The sequence below is a fragment of the Petromyzon marinus genome, chromosome 12 (assembly GCF_048934315.1).
Source record: "Petromyzon marinus isolate PM22_M1 ecotype Great Lakes invasive population chromosome 12, UKy_Petmar_22M1.pri1.0, whole genome shotgun sequence".
Lineage (NCBI taxonomy): Eukaryota > Metazoa > Chordata > Hyperoartia > Petromyzontiformes > Petromyzontidae > Petromyzon > Petromyzon marinus.
Window position 1 is genome coordinate 1,872,734 of NC_133678.1, and position 21,649 is coordinate 1,894,382.

The window sequence follows — 21,649 nt, forward strand, 5'->3', positions numbered from 1 at the left end:
CTGATGAAAGTTGCAAGCGAGAATTTCATCATCGCTTGCGGCTGGGGTTGGCATCGTCCTCCACTCCTCCTGATGTCGAGGGTAAATGGGTGAGGTTTAGGACTGTGATTTATGCAGCTGCAATGGCTGCTTTGGGTACGCGGTCCAGACCTCCCCAGAGACCCTGGCTGACAGAGGAGGTGTTCAGGATGGTTGAGAAAAAGCGACAGGCCCACTGTCATCGGCTACAGAATCCCACGTCAGAGAATGAGGAGGCTTACCGCAGCCTTCGCTCGGAGGTTCGGAGAGCCGTGAGGCGCTGCAAGGATGGGTGGTGGTCGCGGGTTGCTGAGGAGATGGAGTCTGCCTCAGTGGCCCGCGATCACAAATCTCTATTCAACTCCATCAAAAGAGTAACCTGCAGCGCCACACCTATTACCATCATTAGGGGAAAAAACGGTGATCCAATCTGCGACCCCCAGGAATAGGTTTGCAGATTTTCTGAGCATTTCTGTGAGGTCCTGGGGGAGGGAAAATCCCTCAGCCAGGGAAACATCGTGGCAAAAAATGAGGATGACCCTGCTGAGGCTGCGGTGCCTCAAATATTGGAAGAAGTCACCCCCTGCGAGTGGCTGGCTGAAGTGCCATCTGTTGAGGAAGTACTGAAGACGATCCGGAGTCTAAGACCAGGAAAGGCAGCGGGCAGAGATGATCTCCCAAGCGAAATGCTGACGGAGGGTGGCGTTTGTGCACAGACTGCCCCATATGACATCATAACAACAGTCTGGACCACTGGACGGGTTCCACAGGATTGGAAGGATGCCCTGGTGGTCCCTCTCTTTAAGAAGGGGGACCGCACAGACTGTAACAACTACAGGGGCATCTCACTCCTCAGTGCGCCGGGAAAGGTCCTGGCAAGGATTATTCAACATCGCCTTGCCAGGCACGCTGAGGAGAGGCTTGCGGAGCCCTAATGCGGTTTCAGGAAAGGGCGGTCCTGCACAGATGCCATATTTTCTGTCCGTCTGCTACAGCAGAGGTGTAGGGAATTCCAGCAAGACCTACATCTCTGCTTTATTGACCTGGTCAAGGCCTATGATACCATCAGTAGGCCTGGGCTCTGGGTTGTTCTTCGTGCTTTTGGAGTACCTGACCCTCTGCTCATGATCATTAAGGACCTTCATGATGGTGAGCGGGCCCGGGTAAAACTACGTGGCCGGGAGTCAGAGCCATTCCCTGTACACCTTGGGGTGCGACAGGGATGTCCTCTGGCTCCCACATTATTTAACATCTATTTTGATCACGTAATTCGAGAAACCTTCAATAGCTGTACCAGGGGAATCTCCATATGGTACAGATATAATGGGAGGCTGATCGATGCCCGGGTGCGGTCAAGGGATGGCTCCCTATTGCTCAACCACGTTATGTATGCCGATGATTTGGTAATAGCTGCTCATTCAGAGGAGGAGTTGGAGACGCTGCTGCTGAGACTGGAGCGTGCCACTAAGAGATGGGGCCTTACCATCAGCCCCACCAAAACTAAGCACCTGCCTGGGTATTTTGTACCATCGGACACTCCACCCCCACAACTCCCAATCGGTGATGGGGTAGTTGTGGAGAGAGTGGATAGTTTCCTATACCTGGGCAGTGTGCTTATGACCGGCTCCAGTTTAACAGCAGAGGTCTCACTCCGAATCAGTCGAGCGGCAATATATTTTCATCGGTTGCGTAACGCTGTGTGGAAGCTACCTAGTCTGTTGCTCCGCACTAAGCTTCAGGTCTTCTCGGCCACGGTCATTCCCTCCCTTCTCTACGCTTGCGAAACGTGGACCCCCCTAATGGAACATCTTCGCCAGTTGGAAACATTTAGGCTGCCCTGCCTACGATCCATCCTGGGTTTAACCAGGCTGGATTGTGTGAGGAGCTCAAAAATCCTTGAAATATCTGGGCAAGGTCCCATCAGTGAGCTTCTCCAGCAGGCAAGGCTGCATTGGCTGGGTCATGTAGCCCACATGCCCAGCCACCACATGCCGAAACAGCTTTTGTTCGGCCGGATCGAGGGGGCTAAACGGGCGCGGCACGGGCTAGAGAAGAGATGGAGTGGTGTGGTACAGGAGGACGTGGAGCTGAGTGGACTTGCCGATGACTGGTACCAGCGGTGTCAAGATCGGCCTCTGTGGAGGAGGCTCGTGAAGGACGCTATTGGGCAGTTGGAGGCAGGTGGAGGAGCGACGCTCACAACATCGAGCGGAGCGCCGGGTGGCTAAAGCACAGCAGGTTGGCACAGTAGGGGGCACAGGTGGTGCATCAGCCAGTCATCTCAGTCATCTTAGTCAGTCGACCCGTAGCACTTGGGTCTGCCCCGTGACCTCCTGCCCGCGGGCGTTCGACACTTCACGTGGCCTCAAGGTGCACATGGCCTGGCACAAGCGTCGTGGTGACGTCACCGCCACTTAGTGGCGAATGGCGGTTGTTGTTGTTGTTTACGTTGGCTGGGTTGGGTGGGTTACGCGTGTAAACCGCATTGATTGACAGCGAGGAAGAAAACAATGAGATGCATGCGAATGCGATAACGAACATATATCCATGTTTAAAGACATCGCTGTTAATGATAATAACAACAAAACACAAGTTAAATCCGCGGGGCTTGGGCAAAGACTCGTCGTTGGGAAGGGATGATGGCAGACGGTGCAGGGTCGTTGCCAACGGAGAGGACATTTCGCCCGTGGGGGTTGGGTAGGCGGTGGGGGGCACGGCCACGGAGCGATTCCAATCAGCTTCGCGCGCAGGGTGCCGGTTGGGTTATTTCATCGCATTGCTGGCTGTGAGAGATCTCGATGGCACGGGGGAGGCTCTCATCCAGCAGCAGAGTGATCATGGCTGATGGCGATGACGTGGTGGTGTGTGACATCCACCACCCCGCCCCCTTGCGGTGTGACGTCACGGCCTTCGCAGGCGCTCCTCGCTCACAGCACATGCCCCAGAAATCTGTAAAAATACCGCGTGGGCGAATCGGTGTCCCCGTGTGTTACGTATGCACCTACCGGTACTTCTCCGAACTTTTTAACCTGGACCAACATTCGGTATGTTTTAGTATAAGGGCCAGTGAACTTGGACCTCGGGACAAAATAGGTTTTATACCAAGACTCGCACCTTTCCATTCCGCGACCCGAGTTCGGTTCCTGTTCACGGTCAACACCATTGACAATTTTCTGAACCGGTCCTGGGCTTCCCCTAGGTCGACTCAGCCTCAAGTGAGTATCCGGGTGCTATGCGAAAATATCGCCACTCGGGAGACAAAGGCGGCACGGCGCGGTGCTGTGGCCACCCACCACCCTCTCGCGTGCCGTGCTTACGTTCGCTAACAGCACTTGCCCCAACTCTGTGAAGGCTACACGGGAGATCTCTGTCTTTTGATACCGTTCTATGTGTGTGGGTGTGTGTCCGTGTGTTCATGTGTACGTACAGTGCTGAACACGCTGCGGTCTCTGCCCCTTATCAGCTTGCAGCGAAGGTTCCTGTTTCAGACTCGGCGCTCAAACGCAGCACAAAAAGAACCAGGCAGGGCTCCAGCGCCATCCAGGACCCTCACCCAGGACCCACGACGCCTGCGTGGCCAGGGGCCCCTTGAAGCGAGTGGCAGAGGGAGGGTCGGAGACAGCTTCGAGAGCCCGGGCATGGAGCCGGGTGCGGGAGTCGGTCACGGTGAGACTCGCAGAGACACAAGGAGCACTTGTAGCGAGTGCTTCTAGCGGGCACCTTTGAAGACTAACACACACGGCACAGGCCAAGGATCAGTTCAAATAGTCATCGCTGGTGTTGGTGGGCGTTGGGCGGTAATCAAACTCGGCTTGCTGGGTTCGTAGCGCAACATACGAATCAAAGAGAGACACACACACGCGCACAGAAAGGCAAACACATACATATACGGTACATATATACGTCTATGTGTCTGACATTGGAAGGCACGCGGACAGTCTGCAGAGAGACACACGCGCGTGCAAGCAGATATATGCGCAGGTATTGAAAGAACACACAGATCCGAAGGGGCGCATGGAAGAGTCACTTCGAGACAACGACACGTGTCTATGTACATGCAGACATTATTCGCAGACAAACGGACAACCACAGCCGATCGCCACTAAGTGGCGGTGACGTTCCCAAGGCGCTTGTGCCAGGCTAGGTGCGCCTCGAGGCTAAGTGAAGTGTGGAAGGCTCGCTGTTGGCAGGACATCACGGGACAGACCCAGGTTGTCATGGGTTGACCGACTGAGACGACCGACAGATGCACCATCTGTGCTACCCAGCGTACGATCTGGTGGTCTGGCCAGCAGTACGATCAGCTGATGTTTACACACCTCAACATACTCTCATTTAGGGTTGAGCAGACCTAGGGGACACCACTTGATAATTAATTTAAAAATACGGTTCTTACTTATCCAGGACTTTTTTTCGGAAGGGTCCTGCATTGGGTTATTTTTATTTTAAGATGTTTTCAGATAATGAATAATAGGAAACCGAAGCACCCGTAGAAAATCCACATGCACGAGGAAGCAACACTGCATCCCCGTACAAATGTAACCAGTTGGCGATTAGTAGTTGCACAACAGCTGTGTGTGCTCTACTAACCCTCGCTGCCTCGACAATGCTGGATTACAGGCCACGTGCATGGCCACCACCACCGCCCATAGTACCGGTGAGTGTACACGTGTTGCACGTGACGCAGACAGCATGGCTCAGCGCGTGCCACGTGGGTCGTATTCAACAATCATCGGGGCCGTGCAGTGTGGAAATACTTGATATGTATTTGAGTGGGAAAACATTGGTTAATGCGGAATTTTGTAGCATGTTGGGTCGTGAGAACTAGAGTTTTGTAAAACCATGATACTTATTACGTGATGATTATACGTTCGTGTAGGATCACATCCCAATGTGAACAGGGAATCGCTCTGTCTGCCAATCACGCAGCTTTACCAGAATCCTCCGCACAATTCCTGCAGGTCCTGAACGACCACGAGCAGCGAGGATCAGAGAGAGAGAGAGCGGAGGATCACGAAAGTGTGAAGTGTATCCCACATGACCTGGCTTTTCGATGGCATCGTAAGCCGTGACCAGCTCACGAAAAAAAGCGGTGGCGTAACCAACCGCGCGCTTGACCCAACGCTCGCACACCTCTCGTCACGTGCAACCAAAACCCCTCCGACCCCCCCCACACCCTGGCAGGCCGCGCCAGGGACGTCAACGACCCGCTGGTCCCAGTTGCGGACATTATGTACGCGATGGTGAGCCAGACATCGGAGAGGTCGTCCAAGCGCCACCCGGTGCAGTCCTCGCCTCGCGGGCCCGCAGGCGGCGGCCCGTTCAGTTCCTCGTGGCCCCGGGAGCAGCAGGGCTCCTCGCGCGACGACTCGGCGCCACTGCCACTGCCAGGAGGCAGGGTCAGATACGCGACTCTGGCGAGCGACGGCATGGGGAGGCAAGGTTCCAGCGCCCTGCCCCCGTTGCCCAGCCTACTCCGTGACCCCACTGTAGCCGGCACCCTGTCCACGCGACTCAGCAACCTCCCCCGAGCCCCCCGCGTGCAACCCAGCACCCGGCCCCCCGTGCCGAGCATCCTGCAAGGTCCCCCCATGCATCCCGCCACCAGCGCCCTGCCTCCGTTGTCGAGCCCCCTTCACGACCCCGCTGTGGGCTGCAGCAGCACCCTGCCCGCGCTCCCGCGACCCAGCTACCTCCTGCGAGGCCCCGGGGTGCAACCCAGCGGCGGTGGCAGCGCCCTCTGCGTGCTGCATCACTTCAAGAGCGGCGCGCAGCCGGGCAGCGAGAGCGTTCCATACGGGGAGCAGAGCACCGTGCAGGTGCGTGCTGTGGGCGCGCGCGCGTACACACTGCACCTGCTCCGCGTACACACTGCACCTGCTCCGCGTACACACTGCACCTGCTCCGCGTACACACTGCACCTGCTCCGCGTACACACTGCACCTGCTCCGCGTACACACTGCACCTGCTCCGCGTACACACTGCACCTGCTCCGCGTACACACTGCACCTGCTCCGCGTACACACTGCACCTGCTCCGCGTACACACTGCACCTGCTCCGCGTACACACTGCACCTGCTCCGCGTACACACTGCACCTGCTCCGCGTACACACTGCACCTGCTCCGCGTACACACTGCACCTGCTCCGCGTACACACTGCACCTGCTCCGCGTACACACTGCACCTACTCCGCGTACACACTGCACCTGCTCCGCGTACACACTGCACCTGCTCCGCGTACACACTGCACCTGCTCCGCGTACACACTGCACCTACTCCGCGTACACACTGCACCTGCTCCGCGTACACACTGCACCTGCTCCGCGTACACACTGCACCTGCTCCGCGTACACACTGCACCTGCTCCGCGTACACACTGCACCTGCTCCGCGTACACACTGCACCTGCTCCGCGTACACACTGCACCTGCTCCGCGTACACACTGCACCTGCTCCGCGTACACACTGCACCTGCTCCGCGTACACACTGCACCTGCTCCGCGTACACACTGCACCTGCTCCGCGTACACACTGCACCTGCTCCGCGTACACACTGCACCTGCTCCGCGTACACACTGCATCTGCTCCGCGTACACACTGCACCTGCTCCGCGTACACACTGCACCTGCTCCGCGTACACACTGCATCTGCTCCGCGTACACACTGCACCTGCTCCGCGTACACACTGCACCTGCTCCGCGTACACACTGCATCTGCTCCGCGTACACACTGCACCTGCTCCGCGTACACACTGCACCTGCTCCGCGTACACACTGCACCTGCTCCGCGTACACACTGCACCTGCTCCGCGTACACACTGCACCTGCTCCGCGTACACACTGCACCTGCTCCGCGTACACACTGCACCTGCTCCGCGTACATAGATTCCCACGTCTAGTCTGAACAGGATGTTGGGGTGAGTGCCGTTCGCGAGCACCTACGAAAGGCCGGCACGGCGCACGAGGGGGTGGGTGGCCGGTAACCACGCCCGGCCGCCTTTGTTTCCCCAGTGGCGATGTTTACACATCGCACCAGGTACTCATTTGATGCTGAGTCAACGTAGGGGATGTCGAGGACCGGTTCAGATAATCGTGACTCCACACACACACACACCTGCCCCACTCCACACACACACACACACCTGCCCACTCCACACACACCTGCCTCACTCCCCCCACACACACACCTGCCTCACTCCACACACACACACCTACCTCACTCCCCCCACACACACACACACACCTGCCCCACACACACACACACCTGCCTCACTCCACACACACACACACACCTGCCTCACTCCCCACACACACACACACACCTGCCTCACTCCACACACACACACACACCTGCCTCACTCCCCACACACACACACACACCTGCCTCACTCCACACACACACACACACCTGCCTCACTCCACACACACACCTGCCTCACTCCACACACACCTGCCTCACTCCCCACACACACACACACACCTGCCTCACTCCACACACACACCTGCCTCACTCCCCACACACACCTGCCTCACTCCCCACACACACACACACCTGCCTCACTCCACACACACACACCTGCCTCACTCCACACACACACACACACCTGCCTCACTCCACACACACACCTGCCTCACTCCCCACACACACACACACCTGCCACACACACACACACACCTGCCTCACTCCACACACACACACACACCTGCCTCACTCCACACACACACCTGCCTCACTCCACACACACCTGCCTCACTCCCCACACACACACCTGCCTCACTCCCCACACACACACACCTGCCTCTCTCCCCACACACACACACACCTGCCCCACACACACACACACCTGCCTCACTCCACACACACACACACACCTGCCTCACTCCCCACACACACACACACACCTGCCTCACTCCCCACACACACACACACACCTGCCTCACTCCCCACACACACACACACACCTGCCTCACTCCACACACACACACACACCTGCCTCACTCCCCACACACACACACACACCTGCCCCACACACACACACACCTGCCTCACTCCACACACACACACACACCTGCCTCACTCCCCACACACACACACACACCTGCCCCACACACACACACACCTGCCTCACTCCACACACACACACACACCTACCTCACTCCCCCCACACACACACACACACCTGCCTCACACACACACACACCTGCCTCACTCCACACACACACACACACCTGCCTCACTCCCCACACACACACACACACCTGCCTCACTCCACACACACGATCTCTGTAACAGTCTATTGGGGCAAGTGCTGTTAGCGAACACCTATTACGTACTCATATGCTTGTGTACGCCTCGTGCATATCCCTGTTTCACTCTCGTGTACCTGTATAGTCATGCACACATCTGTGTTTATCTGTGTTGATTTGTGTTCACCCGTCAGCACACCTGCATGTGTCAGCGATTAGTCACATGTTGTCTTACTTGTACACTACTTGTGTATAGCCATGTGCATATCCCTGTGTTTACCTGTTTTCCTACACCCGTCTCCACCTGTTCACAAACCTCAGTATACTCGTGTTCACCCGTGTTCCACTCGTTCACACACCTGCATTTCCCTGTGTTTCACCTGTACACACACTTCACGTACCGTGTTCACCCGTGTTCGCTCGTGTTTCATCCATTCACACATCTGCATGCACCCGTTCACACACCTGCATGTACCCGTGTTCACCCGTGTTCCACCCGTACACACACACACGCATACTTGCGCGTACACGTTCACACACACACACACCTGCGCGTACCCGTGTCGTTCATCTGCGCGCGTGCACACACACACACACACCTGCGCGTACCCGTGTCGTTCACCTGCGCGCGTGCACACACACACACACACCTGCGCGTACCCGTGTCGTTCACCTGCACGCGCGTGCACACACAGGACTTGGTGGACGCGATGCTGCATGCGCGGCCGCACGCGCGCGCCATCGTGGGGCTGTTCGCGCTGCGCGAGGCCCACGTGCCCACGCGCGCCTCCCGATGGCTGCCGCACACGTTGCTCGTGCGAGATGTGCGCATGAGTCACGTGTCGCCACTGCTGTGCAGGTGAGGAGAAACGGGGGGGGGGGAGTGACCCCAAGCTCCCCCCCCCCCCACCCTAAACACGTGCCCGCTCAACCTGAACTCGCCCATCAGAATGTGTATTTCCACTGGAGGAGGAATCCGGTTAGCGATAAAGCTCTTTTTTTTACAGATTTCCAGTCGGGGCACGGTGTCAGAACATTACAAAAACAAACGATACAAAAAAAACACGATATGAGTGCAAAGTATAGGAAAGGTAAGGAAATCACTTCAAAATAAATACAAATAAAACTAAACATTTATTTTGTAGCTCACCAGGTAAAGCCCACCGAGCGACTAACCTCTGTTTCAGAAGCGACCTGGCTATCACAAATGATAGCTCAACGAAGTGGCTTATCAGGTGGACATTTATAGCAATCAAATCATCTAAATAATCGAACCCCCCACCGGTACCGATCCAGGCTGTTGTGATGACAGCCCTCTCCTCTGATCCGCAGGTACGACCTGCGGATCCGATATCTGCCCAAGGGGTTCTGGGACGAGCTGGTCAAGAACCCGGTGCTTCTGACCTACCTGTACCAGCAGGTAAGTTGCGGCAACCTGCCCCCCCCCCCCCCAAACACACCTGGGCGCGTCGTGGAGCGTGTGGATGCTGTGAGCCTTGTCTCTGTGTGGCGCTGTACCCGGTAGTGTCGCGGTTAGCGCTACGCTGCGCTACGAACCTGGCGACCAGAGTTCGATGCCCGCTCACGGCCAACACCCAGTGACGACTTTCTGAATCGGTCCTGGGCCTACTCTAGGTCGACTCGGCTTCAAATGAGTACCTGATGCGGTGGTGTAGTAAACATCGTCACTCCGGAGACAAAGGCGGCCGGGAGTGGTGCGGGCCACCCACTCCCTCGTGCGCCGTACCGGCCTTCATAGGTGCTCGCTAACAGCACTTGCCCCAACAGTCTGTTCAGGCTATACGGGGGATCTTTGTCTTTGGCGCTGTACCAGGAGTGGAATGCGTTCCACGAGGAACACGTGGAGAGAGAGTCGGACGGCATGGCGCTGCAGCTCGGCTGCCTCAACATCCAGTAAGCCCCGCCCCTTTCACACGGTGACCACGCCCACTCGGCCCACAGCCCCCGCCTCTTCAAAGAGTGACCACGCCCACTCCACACATCGGCCCACGCCCCTTCCCGCAATGACCACGCTACTTCACTCACAGGCCCCGCCCCCTTCCCACTGTGCGTTTCGGCTATGATTGTTTAATGCCTGGTGTGGTGAGTTGCGTAATATTCCTTAAGGGCCCTGCTGTGTCGTTCTCTGCAATACGTATCGATGTTTTGTCTTTGTTGTTGCTGCTGCTGTGCTCACCGGGCAACTGGGTTAGCGGCACCATCCGTGGAACGAATGAAAATAAACAACAACAAAAAAACACTTCAGCAGGATCCTCCTGCATTGGGATGTTTTTAATCTTAAGATTTTTTCGAGCCAATTAACGATGAGTCGTGTTCATTTATTCAAGTGTGAATAATGAACACGACTATGTGTGATCTATCAACCCTCGTTGCTGCAGCTGCCTTCACAGTTCGACATTGGGGGGGGGGGGGGGGGTTACAGGCCAGCCACGTGCAAAGTCACGGCGAACCGGCTGGCCCTGCCGCGATAATTTTTCCAGTTCCCTTTTCTAGAGCTGGCGCAGAGTCCTCTCGAGTTCCCACCTCCCCTTCCCCCTTGTCGCGTGCGTGCGGACTGACGCAGGCGGACCTGCAACAGCGGCCCGTACAGAATGGGGGACAAGAAGTTCTTCGAGCATCTGGAGTGAGTTGTGACACGTGGGCAAGCCGTGGGCAGGGCTCCTTCCTTCGCCTTGTCACGCGAATCGTTCGGTGGTGACGCTTCTCGCGCGCTGACAAAACGACGCTCGACGCATTCGTTAGGGGCCGTCCATAAATGACGTCACGCGATTTTTGACGATTTTTTACCCCCCCTCCCTCGTCACACGGCGTCACAAAAAGTCAGACCCCCCCCTCAAATATGACGTCACAAAGCTCTGCCCCCCCAAACTATATTTGCATTTTTAAAATGAAACATGCTTTACATCGCTTTAAACTATTGTCATTGTAGTGCGTATTTAATGTGGCGCTGCACTCTGATGTTGTAGGAGAAAACATTTATTAAAAAGTCTATTTAATTAAGTAGAACGTGTTGTCTATATTTATTTAAAGTTGCGCGTTTTGATGTGACGTCACAAACCCCCACCCCTCGTCACACATCGTCACAAATGTCTGACCCCTCCCCCCCCTGGGTGCGTGACGTCATTTATGGACGGCCCGTTAAAGCAACACTCCGCGTGTGTGTGTGTAGGTCTGCGTGTGCGTCCTTAACAGGAACTATATATAAAATAGGCGACTTTTCGGGCAATGGCCAATTCTTTCTATCACTGGACAGGTCATGTCCCCAGAGGAGACCAGACCAGAGGTCACAACAAAACAATCGTCAGCGTCGTTGGGGAGAATAAAAGTGAGACGATAAATACCCATAACCCTTCCCATATTTCTTTCCTGTCGTATTTTCCCACATTGTATTTTTGAACACCGGCCGCACGCCTTTTTCTGCACGGCAGTGCACCATTCTCAGCGGAAATGCTTCAATACAAGCAAACTCTGAGCCGCTTTCGACATTCAGTATCTCATCAGCAGAGTGAGAGGGGCAGGGGGCACACAGCTCCGGCCTCTTCTTTGGGACGGCAAAGGGAGGGGGTGGGGGGGGGGATCCCCCGGATCCCCAGCACCACGTGACCTCCCGCCTTGCTCCCCCCAGGCACTCGGAGCGGGGTCTGCGTGCGTTCTTCCCGGAGTCTCTACTCACCACCATGAAGGTGACGCAAGCAACTCTCACGCAGCCGTCATGCAACTCTAGTGCAACTGCCACGCAACCTTCATGCAACTGTCACGCAACACTCATTCAACCTCATACAACCTCACGCAACAGCACACCTTCACGCGCAGTCTCACACAACCACATTTCGCAACCTCGCACACGACTCGAAAATCACACCCCGTCTCACGCGACCTCACGTGACCTCGCGCCATGCGGGTTGCCTGTGCAGGTGAAGTTGCTGCGGCGCCAGGTGCAGGAGGTGCTGCGTCTGTATGCGGGACTCACCCAGGAGCAGTGCATGGAGCGCAGCCTGCGCCTGATGGCAGCCGTGCGGCCCTTCTACGAGGAGCGCGTGCCCTGCGAGCTGGGGGTGCGGGATGGGGGTGCGGGTTGGGGGTGCGGGATGGGGGTGTGGGACGGGGGTGCGGGATGGGGGTGCGGGTTGGGGGTGCGGGATGGGAGTGTGGGACGGGGGTGCGGGATGGGGGTGCGAGTTGGGGGTGCGGGATGGGGGTGTGGGACGGGGGTGCGGGTTGGGGGTGCGGGTTGGGGGTGTGAGTTGGGGGTACGAGATGGGGGTGCGAGTTGGGGGTGCGGGATGGGGGTGTGGGACGGGGGTGCGGGATGGGGGTGTGGGACGGGGGTGCGGGATGGGGGTGTGGGACGGGGGTGCGAGATGGGGATGCGAGTTGGGGGTGCGAGTTGGGGGTACGAGTTGGGAGTGCGAGTTGGGGGTACGAGTTGGGGGTACGAGTTGGGGGTGCAGGATGGGGATGCGAGTTGGGGGTGCGAGTTGGGGGTGCGAGTTGGGGGTGCGAGTTGGGGGTGCAGGATGGGGGTGTGGGATATGGGGTGCGAGTTGGGGTTCTGGGTGTTAGGTCCATACTGCTGCTCCCACCTCCCCGCCTCCCCCACAGAACGAGTGGCCCGTGCAGGTGCAGCTGGTGATTGGACCCGAAAGCGACATCAGCTACTCTACAGACACGACCGCCGAGGTGGGAGCACCTGTCCACCCACCCCTCACCTGCCCACCCCTCACCTGTCCACCCCTCACCTGTCCACCCCACCCCTCACCTGTCCACCCCTCACCTGTCCACCCCACCCCTGTCCACCCCACCCCTCACCTGTCCACCCCACCCCTCACATGTCCACCCATCCCTCACCTGTCCACCCCACCCCTCACATGTCCACCCACTCCTCACCTGTCCACCCCTCACCTGCCCACCCCTCACCTATCCACCTCACCCGTCCACGCCATCCCTACCCATCCTCACGTCTCACCTGCCGCTCGTGCACCTAACCTTGACTCTTCGCCCCTCTTCCCCCCACCCCCTCACTTTCCACCCCCCCCCCCAGCCGGTGCTGCTGGCGCGCCTGGACGCGGTGTGCAGAGTGGAGGCGGTGCAGCGAGCGGAGCGAGACTGCGTGCAGCTCCGCCTCAGGGACTCGGGCACGGTGAGGCGCGCCACGACTCTCGCCGCTCACGCACGCACAGACGGTGGGGGTGGGGGGTCGTGGGGGTTTCAATCCTAGATTGACCCCTCCCCTCGCCCGCAGTGTAATCCAGCAGTGGATTGACCACAGCTGGTGATGATTCCCTGCCGTGGGACCACTTTAGCCAACGCCTGGGAGAGGAGGTAACCAGAGGGCACCCGACTCATCAGCCTTGCCTGCTTCACGGCCAAGGTCGGCGATGATCTGGCCCGTTCCTGGGCCTCCCCTAGGTTGACTCAGCCGTGTATGAGTGCCCGGTTCGCTGTGTAAATCGTCAGCACTGGGGAGACAAAGGCTGGCCGGACATGGCTGCGGCCACACCACCCGATAGCACTTGACCTAACAGCCTGGTGTAAACTACACGGGGGGTCTCTGTCTTTGTGTCTTCATGTATTCGTGTGTATGTATTCATGTTTGTCTGTGTTGCGTGTGTGTGCTCCTCCCGCGGGGAGATGTGGTGCAGCGGTTAGCACGCTGCGCGACGCACCCGACAGACCGAGATCGATTCACGCTCACGGGCCACCAACATCAGTGACGCAATTGTCTGCACCGGTCTTGGGCATCGCCTAGGTCGCCTCAGCCTCAAATGAGTACCTACACGGAGGATCTGTGTGTGTCTCCCAGCCGCTCATTCTCCTGGTCCGGGGATCGTCCGAGGCCGAGTCCCTCTCCACGCTGCTCGACGGGCACTGCCGCGTGGCCCAGGGCGGCGTTGACGGGGGGGTCCCCTCGCTGCTGGGGGCTGGGGGGCCCAGCGGAGCGTTCGGTGAGGGGGGGGGGGTACCCCCGAGCACCTCACACGAACCCAAATTTGAAAAAAGTGGCGTTTTTTAACGTAAAAAAACCCGCCACTTTTTAAAACCTTTCTTGCTGTGGTTTTCACACCTGATGATGATTGCTTGTGTTGCAGTTGAAACGTCGTGATAATTTTATTGTTTTATATTTTTATTATTTTATTGTTTCCCTTCTACGTGGCTTTACCGAAAGAACCAAGAACACGTTCTACTTAATTTAATAGACTTTTTAATAAATGTTTTCTCCTACAACATCAGAGTGCAGCGCAACATTAAATACGCACTACAATGACAATAGTTTAAAGCGATTTGAAGCATGTTTGATTGTTTGGGGGGGGGGGGGGGCAGAGCTTTGTGACGTCATATTTGGTGAGGGGTCTGACTTTTTGTGACGCCGTGTGACAAGGGGGGGGGGTCAAAAATCGTCCAAAATCGCGTCACGTCATTTATGGACGGCCCCTTAGCCCATCGCGCTTTGCGAGTCAGTACTATATAGGTATTCACCAGTGTTAGTTTAAATTCGCTTGCGAGTCGCTCGCGGAGGGCCGACGTCTAACTGAGCGATGCGCATTTTTTGAGATGCGAAATGCAATTCTGACGTGGAGAGATCCGACTTGTGGCGCGCGGCTGCATCAACAGGACCCAGGGCGAGTGTTTGTAGGGGTGAGTCACAGCCCGGCCAGACAGCACCAACGAAATGTAAACCCACTGCGGTGAACCGGTTAACCGAATCGATTTGAATTTTGCGTTCGCTTCCACGCCTCCCTTTAGCTCCGGAGCAGCAAATGTCAAAAATTTTGCCAATAATTTCGGTGTCTGGTTCGACTTTATTATTATTGTAATTTAATAATAGTGATGTGTGTGTACTGTATGTGCTGTGTGTACGTACGGTGTGTATACTGTGTGTGTATGTACTGTGTGTACGTACGGTGTGTGTACGTACTGTGTACGCATGGCACACTGGGTGGAGTGTGAGGACAGAGAGAGAGAGACCGCAGGGCACTTCTTCACTTCCCTTCCCTCTCCCACATCCTCGCCATCCTCTCACCCGGCTTCCTGCTTGGCCCGGTCACACGCCAACCCGGGCCGCTCCACCACCCCGTCCATGCTAGCCCAGCACAGCCCAAATGAAATCCACGGTAGCCTCTCAACCCACGCTCGCCTCTCAACCCATGCTAGCCTCTTCGATGAGCACGGTTGGCTACGTACGGTGCGAAAGAAGTTCCAACGTACATACATAGCTCATGCTAGCCCAGCACAGCCCATCCTAGCCCAGCAGCCTAGTGCACAGTCTAGGAGCTCACCCCCGGACCAGGAGTCGAACCCTCATTTAAGGGGGAGTGGGTCATGAGAGCCAAACGGGGGTGGGGGCGGGGGGGTGTGGGGGGGGGGGTACCGGTGTCGATCCCCTGCGCGCGGCGCGTGCCACTGTCTGTGTGCGCGTCATTGTTTGCGGGTGTGTCCGTGTGTGAGTGAGTGAATCTGTGTGAGCGAGTCGGCGTGGTTGTGTGTGGTTGTGTGTGGTTCGGTGCCTTTGAGAGTGTCTGTGTGGGTTTGTGTGTGTGCGCATTTCTCGGTGTGCGATTGTGTCTGAGTGCCTGTCCGAGCGAGCCCGTATGTGTGAGTTTTTTGAGTATTTGTCAGAGTGTCTGTGTGCATTTCTGCGTGTGTTTGTGTGGACGAGGTGCTCGCAAATCGCACTTGGCCCTAAAGTACTTTAAGGCTATACGGGGTATCTTTGTCTTTGTACCCGTGACGATGCGTGGCTGCCCTCGTACAGACGCCGACGATTACGCCGAGATCCCGGACGATGACAGCACGTACTGCTGCCTGCCTGGTGCGTGTCCTCTACACACACCACGCACTGCACACCCTACACACCACGAACTGCACACACCACGCACTGCACACCCTACACACCACGCACTGCACACACCACGCACTGTACACCCTACACACCACGCACTGCACACCCTACACAGCACGCACTGCACACCCTACACACCACGCACTGCACACCCTACACACCACGCACTGCACACCCTACACACCACGCACTGCACACACCACGCACTGCAGAAACCACGCACTGCACACACCACGCACTGAACACCCCACGCACCATGCACTGCACACCCCACACACTGCACACCCCACGCACCATGCACTGCACATCCCACGCATCACGCACTGCACACACCACGCAACTCCAGGCGCTCCACACCCCGTGGACCATGACCACCACTCGCAACGCACACCCCGCACCCCATGCACTGTGAACGCCACGTGCGCCTCGCGCCACCCACCATACACCACCTCGCCCACCACACACCACCTCGCCCACCACACACCACCTCGCCCACCACACACCACCTCGCCCACCACACACCACCTCGCCCACCACACACCACCTCGCCCACCACACACCTCCTCGCCCACCACACACCACCTCGCCCACCACACACCACCTCACGCCGTGCTCCCCACACCCCCCCCCGTGTCACCGAAAGCGCGCCGAGGAGAGGTGGCGCGCGCCAGCGTCCGCGTCTCCGAGTGCCTCGGGGAGGGCCAATTCGGGGACGTGCACCGCGGGGTCTACACCGACGAGGTCAGGCCACGGGGACCCCCAGGGGACTCCCAGGGGACCCCCCAGGGGACTCCCAGGGGGACCCCCAGGGGGTCGCGGGCTCATGGGGGGGGGGACACAGCGGGGTCTTGCAGACACGAACTCAGGGGGACGCGGGCTCAGGGAGGACATCGGGAAGTGAGGACCCAGGGACATGAGCTCTATCTCAGCACATCCGATTAGCACGGTTGGCTACGTACGGTGGGAAAGAAGTTCGACGTACATACATAGCGCATGCTAGCCCAGCAAAGCCCATCCTAGCCCTTACATCTCGGTGACTCGATGAACCTGTATCTCTCCGTTTCCCTGACAATCTGACTCTCCGTCTCCCACTCTCCCCCCGCCGACTCTCCATGTACCTCTCTCGCTGTGTTTCTCCATCTGCATGACTCTCTAACTCTTAATTTATGTGGCTATTTCTCTCTCTCTCTCTCTGTTCCTGTTTACCCCTCTATCCATCCGATCATCTGACTGCAGTGCCCCAGCCCAGGCAGAGACCCCCGTTCGAATCCCAGGCCACGGCTGACATCCATTGGTGATTAGTCTGAACCGGTATTGGGACTCCCCTAGGTCGACTCAGCCTTAAATGAGTGTACCTGGTACAGTGTGTAGACATCAGCACTGGGGAGACAAAGGCGGACGGGGAAGACATGCTGCTTGCAACACCACCTGCTCTGTGATGCTCTTTGTAGGGTACTGGGGGCATCTTTGTCTGCGTATTTGTCCCGCAGGACGGCGTGGAGGTGCCTGTGGCCGTGAAGACTTGCAAAGATCCCACTGTGTCCAAGGCATTCCTCCAGGAGGCCTGTACGTCAACATCACATCCAACCACATCCATCCACATCATTAACGAGCACATTGCCAACAACAAGATCATCATCATCATCGTTGTGAACATCTTCATCATCAAAAATGCATCTTCATCCACAATTCATTAGCAAATTATCATCGTTGTTTTTATTCATCGTCTTGATCATCGCCACCAGTTGTTATGAACGCTGTGACTGGTGAAGGATAGTGGTTGAGGTACGATGGTGAATATGGTCGCGAGAATGGTGGCATGGTGGAGAGTGTGGTGGTGAGGTAATGAGTTTGGTGGTGAGTGTGGGGGTGAGTTTAGTGGTGAGGTAATGCATATGGTGGTGAGGTAATCAGTAAGGTGGTGAGTATAGTGGTGAGGTAATGCATATGGTGGTGAGGTAATCAGTAAGGTGGTGAGTTTAGTGGTGAGGTAATGCATATGGCGGTGAGGTAATCAGTAAGGTGGTGAGTATGGTGGTGAAGTAATGCATATGGTGGTGAGGTAATCAGTAAGGTGGTGAGTTTAGTGGTGAGGTAATGCATATGGTGGTGAGGTAATCAGTAAGGTGGTGAGTTTAGTGGTGAGGTAATGCATATGGTGGTGAGGTAATCAGTAAGGTGGTGAGTATGGTGATGAGGTAATGCATATGGTGGTGAGGTAATGAGTTTGGTGGTGAATATGGTGGTGAGTTTAGTGGTGAGGTAATGCATATGGTGGTGAGGTAATCAGTAAGTTGGTGAGTATGGTGGTGAGGTAATGAGTTTGATGGTGAGTATGGTGGTGAATTTAGTGGTGAGGTAATGCATATGGTGGTGAGGTAATCAGTAAGGTGGCGAGTATAGTGGTGAAGTAATGCAAATGGTGGTGAGGTAATCAGTAAGGTGGTGAATTTAGTGGTGAGGTAATGCATATGGTGGTGAGGTAATCAGTAAGGTGGTGAGTATGGTGGTGAGGTAATGCATATGGTGGTGAGGTAATCAGTAAGGTGGTGAGTATGGTGGTGAGGTAATGCATATGGTGGTGAGGTAATGAGTTTGGTGGTGAGTATGGTGGTGAGTTTAGTGGTGAGGTAATGCATATGGTAGTGAGGTAATCAGTAAGGTGGTGAGTATAGTGGTGAAGTAATGCATATGGTGGTGAGGTAATCAGTTAGGTGGTTAGTTTAGTGGTGAGGTAATGCATTAGGTGGTGAGGTAATTAGTAAGGTGGTGAGTATGGTGGTGAGGTAATGCATATGGTGGTGAGGTAATCAGTAAGGTGGTGAGTATGGTGGTGAGGTAATGCATATGGTGGTGAGGTAATCAGTAAGGTGGTGAGTTTAGTGGTGAGGTAATGCATATGGTGGTGAGGTAATCAGTAAGGTGGTGAGTTTAGTGGTGAGGTAATGCATATGGTGGTGAGGTAATCAGTAAGGTGGTGAGTATAGTGGTGAGGTAATGCATATGGTGGTGAGGTAATCAGTAAGGTGGTGAGTATGGTGGTGAGGTAATGCATATGGTGGTGAGGTAATCAGTAAGGTGGTGAGTTTAGTGGTGAGGTAATGCATATGGTGGTGAGGTAATCAGTAAGGTGGTGAGTTTAGTGGTGAGGTAATGCATATGGTAGTGAGGTAATCAGTAACGTGGTGAGTTTAGTGGTGAGGTAATGCATATGGTGGTGAGGTAATCAGTAAGGTGGTGAGGTAAGTCGGTGAGGTATTATGCTGAGGTATCCTCATGAGTATGGTGGCTAGGTTATGAACATTTTGGTGAGTATTGTGCTGAGCTATGGGTTGTGAGCGTGTTTCTGAGGTAAGGTTTGATGTATTTTGGTGAGGTAAAGTGGTGTAGAATTTTAGCGAGGTATGGTGGTGAGGTATTTTGGTGAGGCGAGGTGGCGAAGCGACGAGTGTGGCTGTGAGGTAATGACTATGGTGGAAAGGCAAATGGTACGTTGATGAGAATTGTGCCCAGGTATGGTGAGGAGCATGTTGGGGGAGGTAAGGAAGCGATGAGGTAAGTTGGTGAGGTATTGCGGTGAGGTATATTTACGAGCACGGTGGTGAGGTAACGAGTGGCGCTGTTGAGTATTATGCCGTGGTGTGCTGGTGAGGTAAAGTTGGCGAGGCAAAGTTGGCGAGTCAAAGTTGGCGAGGTAAAGTTGTCGAGGCAAAGTTGGCGAGGCAAAGTTGTCGAGGCAAAGTTGGCGAGGTAAAGTTGGCGAGGTAAAGTTGGCGAGGTAAAGTTGGCGAGGTAAAGTTGGCGAGGTAAAGTTGTCGAGGTAAAGTTGGCGAGTCAAAGTTAGCGAGGTAAAGTTGGCGAGGTAAAGTTGACGAGGTAAAGTTGGTGAGGTAAAGTTGGCGAGTCAAATTTGGCGAGGTAAAGTTGGCGAGGCAAAGTTGGTGAGGTAAAGTTGTCGAGGCAAAGTTGGCGAGGTAAAGTTGGCGAGGTAAAGTTGGCGAGGGACCATGGTGAGCTGTGCCGGTAACGCGCCGCGCTCTCCGCAGACACGATGCAGGAGTTTGACCACCCTCACATCGTCCGCTTCGTGGGCGTCATCGCCGAGGGGGAGCCACAAAGCCTCCTCATGGAGCTCTGCCTCTACGGGGAGGTGAGGCGGCGGTGGGTGAGGGGGGGTGAGGGGGAGTGAGGGGGGGTGAGGGGGGGGGCGATGGGAGCGGTGAGGGGGGGTGAGGGGGGGTGAGGTGGGGTGAGGGGGGGTGATGGGAGCGGTGAGGAGGGGTGAGGGGGGGTGAGGGGGGGGTGATGGTGGTGATGATGGTGATGGCGGGGAGCGGTGGTGCAGCGGTTAGCGCGCTGCGAACCTGGCGACTCGGGTTCGATTCCCGCTCACGGCCATCACCAGTGACGATCATCTGAACCGGTCCTGGGCCTCCCCTGGGTCGACTCAGCCTCAAATGAGGAATTGGTGCGGTGTGTAGTAATCATCGCCACTGGAGAGACAAAGGCGGCCGGGCGTGGTGCTGGCCACCCACCGCCTCGTGTGCCGTTCCGGCCTTCATAGGTGCTCGCTAACAGCACTTGTCCCAACAGTCTGGCAAGGCTACACGGGGAATCTTTGTATTCTTGTCATTGATGTTGGTGGTGATGGTGGTGGTGGTGGTGTGCGTGCTCCCAGCTACGCAAGTACCTGCAGACCAATTTTCTGGAGCTGGAGCAAGACCTGCTGCTCTCCTTCGTCTGCCAGATCAGCACGGCACTCTCATACCTGGAGAGCCGCAAGGTGGTGCATAGGTGGGTGTACGGGTCCTTGTTGTCGCTGTTGTTATTGTTGTTGTTATTGTTGCTGTGTCTGGCAGCAATACGTTTAGACGCTAAATGCCAATGTCCCAGATCTGCTAGCCACGACGAGAGGGCTTCAGTAGAGCGAGAGAGAGAGAGTGTTCGTGGAGTTGTGCTGCTCCTTCTTCACTGAAGGAGTGCGGACTGCAGTGGTTAACTCTATGGTCCATACTTTGACTTGCATGGCCACAATCGCACGACTGGTCTTAAAATTTAAATTTTATGGAGTAGATTTTTGCAGATCGTCGTGTGCTGATGTTCTGATGGTATTGATGGTTCCACTAACCAGTGTCTTCGAGGAGGAATGGTCAGATCCAGGAGGTGTGGAATGTTTGGTTCTCGAATAAGGAGGTGTTAATTATTTTGGACGTCCGCGTTGTTCACTCTGCGCTAAATGCTTTCAAGCTATCTCTATAGCAGTATCTACTCACTCTATAGTAGTATCTACTGACTCCAGTAGCTACTCACCGTAGTAGTATGTACTGACTGTATAGTAGTATATACTGACTGTAGCAGTATTGACTGACTGTAGTGGTATATACTGACTCTTTTAGAATCTTCTAAATCTATATAGTAGTATCTATCAACTCGATAGCAGAATCTACTATCACTACAGCAGTGCATACTGACAGTGGTGGTACCTGCTATGATAACATCAGTGCATACTGTGGTGGAACCTGCT

The 21,649-nt window shown here is 55.9% G+C and overlaps 1 protein-coding gene across 1 annotated transcript in view; it reads left to right on the forward strand.

Annotated features, from left to right (window-relative positions):
- Positions 1–3,453: 3,453 nt before the first annotated feature.
- Positions 3,454–21,649, forward strand: part of LOC116941705 (focal adhesion kinase 1-like) — a 39,705-nt gene continuing 21,509 nt past the window's right edge. Inside the window, exons 1-16 of the mRNA XM_032953047.2 lie at positions 3,454–3,684; positions 5,203–5,837; positions 8,960–9,123; positions 9,597–9,684; positions 10,099–10,178; positions 10,849–10,908; positions 11,911–11,968; positions 12,200–12,340; positions 12,888–12,965; positions 13,327–13,425; positions 14,089–14,230; positions 16,039–16,095; positions 16,769–16,866; positions 17,616–17,691; positions 20,172–20,275; positions 20,804–20,919. Of these exons, the coding sequence (XP_032808938.2) occupies positions 3,657–3,684; positions 5,203–5,837; positions 8,960–9,123; positions 9,597–9,684; positions 10,099–10,178; positions 10,849–10,908; positions 11,911–11,968; positions 12,200–12,340; positions 12,888–12,965; positions 13,327–13,425; positions 14,089–14,230; positions 16,039–16,095; positions 16,769–16,866; positions 17,616–17,691; positions 20,172–20,275; positions 20,804–20,919 (2,024 nt within the window). The 5' untranslated portion in view covers positions 3,454–3,656. The remainder of the gene's footprint in view (positions 3,685–5,202; positions 5,838–8,959; positions 9,124–9,596; positions 9,685–10,098; positions 10,179–10,848; positions 10,909–11,910; positions 11,969–12,199; positions 12,341–12,887; positions 12,966–13,326; positions 13,426–14,088; positions 14,231–16,038; positions 16,096–16,768; positions 16,867–17,615; positions 17,692–20,171; positions 20,276–20,803; positions 20,920–21,649) is intronic.